The sequence below is a fragment of the Gavialis gangeticus genome, unplaced genomic scaffold (assembly GCF_001723915.1).
Source record: "Gavialis gangeticus isolate Ggan-Ray unplaced genomic scaffold, GavGan_comp1, whole genome shotgun sequence".
NCBI classification, from domain to species: Eukaryota; Metazoa; Chordata; order Crocodylia; family Gavialidae; genus Gavialis; species Gavialis gangeticus.
This window is the reverse complement of record NW_017729008.1, coordinates 42,599,986-42,606,652: the sequence shown is the minus strand read 5'-3', so window position 1 is coordinate 42,606,652 and position 6,667 is coordinate 42,599,986. Positions and strand designations below refer to the sequence as shown.

General features: G+C 39.9%; 1 protein-coding gene across 1 annotated transcript in view; it reads right to left on the bottom strand.

Annotated features, from left to right (window-relative positions):
* CEP41 (centrosomal protein 41) overlaps positions 1 to 6,667 on the bottom strand; it is a 42,418-nt gene that overhangs the window by 14,574 nt on the left and 21,177 nt on the right. Inside the window, exons 4-6 of the mRNA XM_019509340.1 lie at positions 2,099 to 2,160; positions 593 to 662; positions 1 to 131 (exon numbers count right to left, since the gene is read on the bottom strand). The exon at positions 1 to 131 is cut by the window's left edge and continues 10 nt beyond it. Coding sequence (XP_019364885.1) covers positions 1 to 131; positions 593 to 662; positions 2,099 to 2,160 — 263 coding nt within the window. The remainder of the gene's footprint in view (positions 132 to 592; positions 663 to 2,098; positions 2,161 to 6,667) is intronic.

The following is a 6,667-nucleotide window of genomic DNA, read 5'->3' as shown; positions in this document are numbered from 1 at the left end:
CCGATATGACTCTCCACCACCAGTGTTGTTTATGAATAGGACTGGACTAGGTGGGTTCTCAATAGGGCTTGCCTTCCCATTTGTCCCAGCTCTGAGTTGAACATCACCATCTGAAACAATGCCATCGCCATCTAAAAAAAAAAAGATATTGAAAAAAACAGAACTGTGGAGCAGTTTCTCAGACCATTGGGAGAAGTCTGGGTCTAGCCCGGATTATATAAAACTCTGGACCATGTCTACAAAATGCAAGGAATCTTCTTCCACTACAGAAGTTCTACCACTTGGCAGGTGGGTGGGTGAAAACTATTAGCTGTTAGCAACTGGAAGAATTAACCAGGTGAACAGCAGGCTTCATTTCCGAGGGAAGGTTGAAGGACGGAGTGCAAAAAGACACACATCCAGTCAAAGTGACCAGGAAGGACAGTCAAATACATCCCACACTAGAGAATTACAATGAAAATAACAAGGCCAGTGTTGCCAGAAAGATTTGCTAGCATGATGTCTGCCAAGGCACTGAACTCCAGTTTCAAAGGGCACAGATCAAGCTGGAAACACAAGGATGTAGATCTCCCTCCTCAGTCAAGAGCATTACCTTCCAGCTTTTGGATTTCCTCAGCTGTCACTTCTAACGGTTTATCAGACAGGGAAGCAACATGGATGACCTGGAAGAAACAAACAAAACTTGGTCCAAGACTCTTGTTGGGACATGAGGCAGCAAAACCAATTCTTCAGAGATCCAGGTATATCACAGCACATTGAAATCAGACTGCCCCTTCTGTTGGTTTTACTTCTCAAGTATCAGTCCCTGGCCCAGGCCAAAGAGCACTGGCACCTTTATTAAAAAGAAGAAATAATCCAATTTCAGAATGAAAAGACCCAATTCATTCCACAACAGCCTCAGTTTATCTCAACATGTTTTTAAAAAATTGCCTTTCAAGTAACAGGCTACACATTTCAAAACCCATCCTGCCTTAGAGGAAAGAATCACAGCATTGCAGGGTCAATCTTGTACCACGTGTAAGATCAGTCCTGAAAGGTGACCAGCACTGAACCCCATCCATGCATCACTTAAGGCTCAAGCCTGCAACCCTCCCCATGTAGATATAATAAACTGTTGATTATCCAGAATAATTAGCGCCACCGTCACTCCAGATAATCAAACACTACAGTATGGAGTCCTGAAAACTATAATTACTGTACTGCACAGCAAATATTATAAAACAAGAAATAAACTATATGGTGCTGTGTAATGTTTTAAAATATCTCAAAGTGCTAGTAAATAAAAAATATGTAGTTGCTATTCTGAGAAGCCAAGCCCAACTGTAGGCTTATGGTTTTGTTAATACAAAACCTTCTGGTTAACTGCCTTTTTGAATAATCGATTCTCTGCTGTAATCCTATTGAAGTCAGTTAGACTAACCAAATGACAGTTTCTCTCTAGGAGCCTCTATCCAGGCAAGTTTAAGCTCCTTTCTGTGCTCTTTCCAGAAGTGGACATCTCCCTTTCAGGTTTTCCTGACTCTTTTAATGAACATTTTTAGTGACATAGGGCTTGGGCTTTTGCATTTTTGTCTTTTCATTCTTTTCTTATATATTTTCTCCATAGTATGCCATATTTCTTCCATTAAAAAGAACCTTAAAAACAACCCTTTTGGCCTATAATTGCTGATGGATCACAGTTGTGACCAGTTCGCAATCTGATATGCTGCTCCTTTCATTAAGAAAATCTCCATTTCACAGATGGAGAGAACTAAGTTTCCAGAATGGTTCACTTCTTCTGGATGCTTTCTTGAAACACCTAAGGCTTCATTTCAGAGGCTCTGAGCATGCGCACTTGCCACTGATTTCAGTTACAGCAGAAAATGATCTGCAATTCTAGAAGTCTGGCTTAGATTTTCCACTTTTTTTTCAACCTTCTGCCAAAAGCAAGCCACAAGGAAAGAGGCAAAACCCACGAATACAAATAAGTCTCCAGGAACAGCTTCAAGTACACACACACACACATCATATTGTGTACCAAGTTCTGCCAACAAGAACCTAATCATAATTAGCAAATATAGGTGATTATTACAAACTGGTTAGAAACAGGTGTACATACCAGTTGGGCCAAAGTAGTCACCTTTAGTCTTCTGAATAGCTCATCCTTCTTGTGTCTGTAATCTTTAAAGAGAAAAACAGAAAGAAATATGTCTTTATATCCATCCCCATTTCCTCTAAATACCAAACTATGAGGCTCAACAAGAGCTCTTGTTGTAAAGACTCTGACCCATCAGGTTTTTAAGGGGACTAGAATTTCAGGCTGACATAGGTTATAGAGAGCATGAGAACCAACCTGAAGGGCTGAGAAAAATATCAGTTATAGAGAGATTCTGCCTCTTAACAGGTATGATTAGAAAGAGGAGGGGCAGATCCAACCAGCCCCCACTCCTCCCATCCCCAAATGGCGTCATTTGAAGCTAAGCTAAACAGTGGAAAGCCATTCAAAGTGCTTAACTCCCCTCCTGTTCTCGTTCAGCTCTCACCCACTTCTATGGAGCCTCTTAAGTCAAAAGCAATGTTCTGTGACCTGAATTTTTATTGTACTGTTTACAGAATAGTGTCTCTATCCCAGAACTTTAAGTTCTGGAAGCAGTCACGTACAAAGAATACATTTAGCTACTGCGGTTTTATTGGTTAAGCTGCTTCAGTTCTTCTCATTTTATTATAAGTTAAAGAAAGTCACATTTTGTTTCCCTCTGTTTGTCAATATGAATTCTCTACAAAGGAATGAAATTTTCAGCTGGAACTTCAAAGACAAGTGACTGTTATACAGTGTCTGCATCCAGGTACACTTCACTACCAGAAAGCAACTGTACAGGTTACATCAGTACTACGTAAAAAAGTCAAAACTGATCGAGCTGTTGGAGGGACCAGCACGTATTTAGCTTTATTAATTTTTCTTTTGACCGAGTGATGATAAAAGCAGATGCAGGATTGTTTGCCTCCTCAAATATCTGTACGTCAAGCAAGAAGACGTATTTAGCAACAAGAGATATTTAATAACAAGAGAGATGAAGAGAGACGACTAGGAACAGCGGGTGAAGGTTAGACAAGCTTCTTGACATGAGACACTCTTCCGAAGAGAAGAGGGAAACCACCTCTTTAATACATTTCAAGTTAGACAGGACAGAACAGTGGAGAATAAGCAATAAGGGACATTTCTGCATTGGCTGGGAAATACAGGAGATGTTCTAACAAGGCTTTTCCAGCTCTGGATTCTGCAGCTGTTGAAACAAGGTTGTGTGCGCTTTACTAAACACACAAAAGCCATATTCCATCCTCTAATCTATGATCCAGGGCTCTTTAAAAAAAAAAAAAGTGGAGGGAGGCAGGGGAAGGAAGGAAAGCAAGGCATGCCTTAATCCTCCATTCTCTCTCTCCTTCTCCACTACACTCCCCCTTAGAAATCACAGACGTTTAAAAATGGGACTAATCCTCATCAAAATTGCATTTGTTATTTTCAAGAACATATCCCAGACAAACCCCAGTGCCAGCAGGGGAGCTGGCCAGCTTTGGGTTGCAGGGGGGAGATTGGTTATGGAACACAGAGCTGTTATCAAATCCAGGCTGCTAAATATGTTTCAATCCTGCCATCTGTTGGCTAGTCCCTGGCTTATGCGAAGGGAGTTTGGTGGGATTCGACCCTGATTTCAGCCAACACAAAAGCCAACAATAAAATTAGTTCTCTCATTAACAGTTTTTTGGCTCAGACAGTTAAGAGAGCCAGGGGAACAGAACTTTCTTCACCACACCACAGGTCCTGGTTGCATACAATTAAAGGGTCGCATTGCTGTTACTTATACTTGCTGCATGCTGAAGCAGATCTTCAAATCTCTAGGACAGTCGTGCAGAAGAGGTACCATAAACCTTACCCAGCTTTTGCACATACAATCAGTGAAAAATTTCCATCATCTCTATTCATGTATTCTTAAACGCATGCTTTCGTGGTGGGGTGGTATGTTTGGCTTGGCTGAGCCACATCCACTATCACAGCATGGGAAGAGTCCATAAATTTAGCCTTCTACTCTACTGAAAGAGATGCTAGAGCATGAAGCCCAATTACCTGGTAGTAAATGCCCTACTGATCTGTGGCAAAGAAAAGCAGATAAAAGCCATGGGTATAAGAGACCTGAACATTTTTTTTTAAAGTTGCAGAGTCCAGAATATGTCTATAAAGACTTGGTTTTAAGGATTCAAATGCAAGGTCTGCACATCAGCCAAACCCCATGCACCTGGGAAACATGAACATTTGGAAGTACCCTCGTTAGATTTTAAGCCGAGAGTCCAGCAAGATATGCAGTGCTTTATGCTTGGACCCCTGAGCCTACACCTTAACAGCTGCTATTAGCCACTGACCCAATAATGAATATTTCTAATAGCACAATAGCAGCAAGAACACCTTTCTTACAAACAATCTGTTTCATTTGCCCACTACAGGACCCTCAAGTCAATATAATTCATTGTCCAAAAGATCAAGATCCACAGCCATGAATGAGGATAAACCTTTGCTTTTCTGGATACAAGAAATAAAAGATAAGCCCTCTTACAGTTTGAAGTTGCTGAACCTTATGTAACAAGTCAACTGCACCTTGTTTTTATAACAATGATTAATCATCACACACTGCAACTTCTAAATGGTTTTTCCACTCTCTTCAAACCAGACGCATTTACACTGAAAGCAGTTCACACAACTCTTTACAAGACCTCATTCTGAACTTTGTTAACTCAACTTCCTTTCTGAGCTCAGAAAACTATCATTTGTTAAACCCTTCATTTCAACACAAACAAGTCCAGTATTCACATTACTGCCCCCCTCCACAAACCTGTCAAAAGGGTCAGAAAAAATGCTGCCCCTCACACCACCACTACTACATACCTGGCTTTACTGTGGCCAGTCCATTTGGATTTTCTGACATTATGTATCAATGAATTGGTGTTAAAATGTAAGTATTCAGCTGAGTATTTAGGAAGCCCTGTACCTCTGTACTTCAGCAATGAGAGAAAACAATATTTAAGAAGTGGATCACACTGTGGTAGCTTCTCTCAAGTCTGTGCTCCAAAGGACAAATAATCACAGTTTCAGCTATCTTATCAGTTTTGATTTTCCAGTGGATTTGCGGTATTGAGTCCAACTCTCTCTGGTTACAGAAGAGACAGAGAATTGACTGTACTAGGTATTTAAAGTTGTGTCCAACTGGTATCATCTATCCATGAGAAATCAAGGCAAAGAAGTTTCTAAATTACCTGGGAACACAAGGTGCCTTTTCAGTAGAAAGCATGATGAGAAAATTTCTATTGTGCTCTAGAACTGGGATTTAACAAGAGGACTTCTTCATAAAAGGAAATGAGATTCGCAGCAGAGATTTAAAACTGAAGAGAAGCACAACAAGATTTGTGGTACAGATACCACAGGACTGCCACTGCTTTTTAAATACTGAAATCTTAGCCAATCAACAAAGGATGTTGTGAAACAAGATAATTTCTCTTTTGACTCTCCCAAAAGACACACAACTTAAAACAGAAAAAGAAGAGGGAGGAGCAAAAAGCAAAGGAACATTTCACCCAAAAACTTAACTACAAGCACATTTGTGTTCCAGACACAGTACCTGCCTTGTAATCTGAACTTTATGATATTTAATGGAACAGTTTTTAAAAAACAACCCACAAAAACCTGAAGATAGGCATAAAAAATCCTGATGTGAAGAAACTGATTTTCAAGTCTCCTTAAAGCAGTATTATTTAGATATAAATAATTATCTTGTCTTCTACACAAGCACGATAGTTCCAGCCAGTGAGAACAAAGAAGCAAAACTGACTAGAAACAGAAATTGAAAGTGACCAGCTTATTTTCACTGACAAAATCTGAATGACATACAAAAAACTGTTGAAGAACAAGTTAGATTTCTATCAGTTTTCAACATCTATAACATTAAATATAACAGGTTAAATTCACTCCAGCAAGTTCAGTGGAGTTGCACAGGGATGAATTTGGCTCATTATGAGGATCTTAAAGGGTCCTCATATTAGTTTAACATAGTGATTCTCAACCTGGGTGATGTGGAACCCTGGGGTGCCGTGTGATTCATTCAAGGGTGCTAGCACCGGTAGGTGTGCAAACATGATTCACAAGATAAAACACAGAGATTTAAAGTAGGAATGCAGTGTTAAAAACATTCTGACCTGTTGGGTCTGAGTTCTTTGCAATGGAAGAACTGCTCTACTATTTTTCTGTAGTTAAAAAAGAAAAAGTCTAGGAACCGGTATTTTCTGAGGGGGCCTCAAGTCTGTCAAGAGGTACCTTGACTTTGAGGAGTGCCTTGAATCTAAAAAACAGTTGAAAACCACTGGTCTAAAAGAAATGAAGCTTCGGATTCAGCTGCATAATAAACTGCGAAAGAAACCAAACCATTTAACTCCAAAGATGCACAGAAACTTGCACCCAGGGAATGTGTAGCTATTTCATTTACAGTCTAGTTTGCTTCAATATATTGGGAAAAGCTATAGTCACTTCCATGAAACAATCCATCTCTATACCAAACACTGCCCCTATCAGCTGAAGGGCCCCTGGGAGAAGTGTTCAAATACTGTATTAGTCCCTATGGATTTTGATCTACATATAATCCAGAAA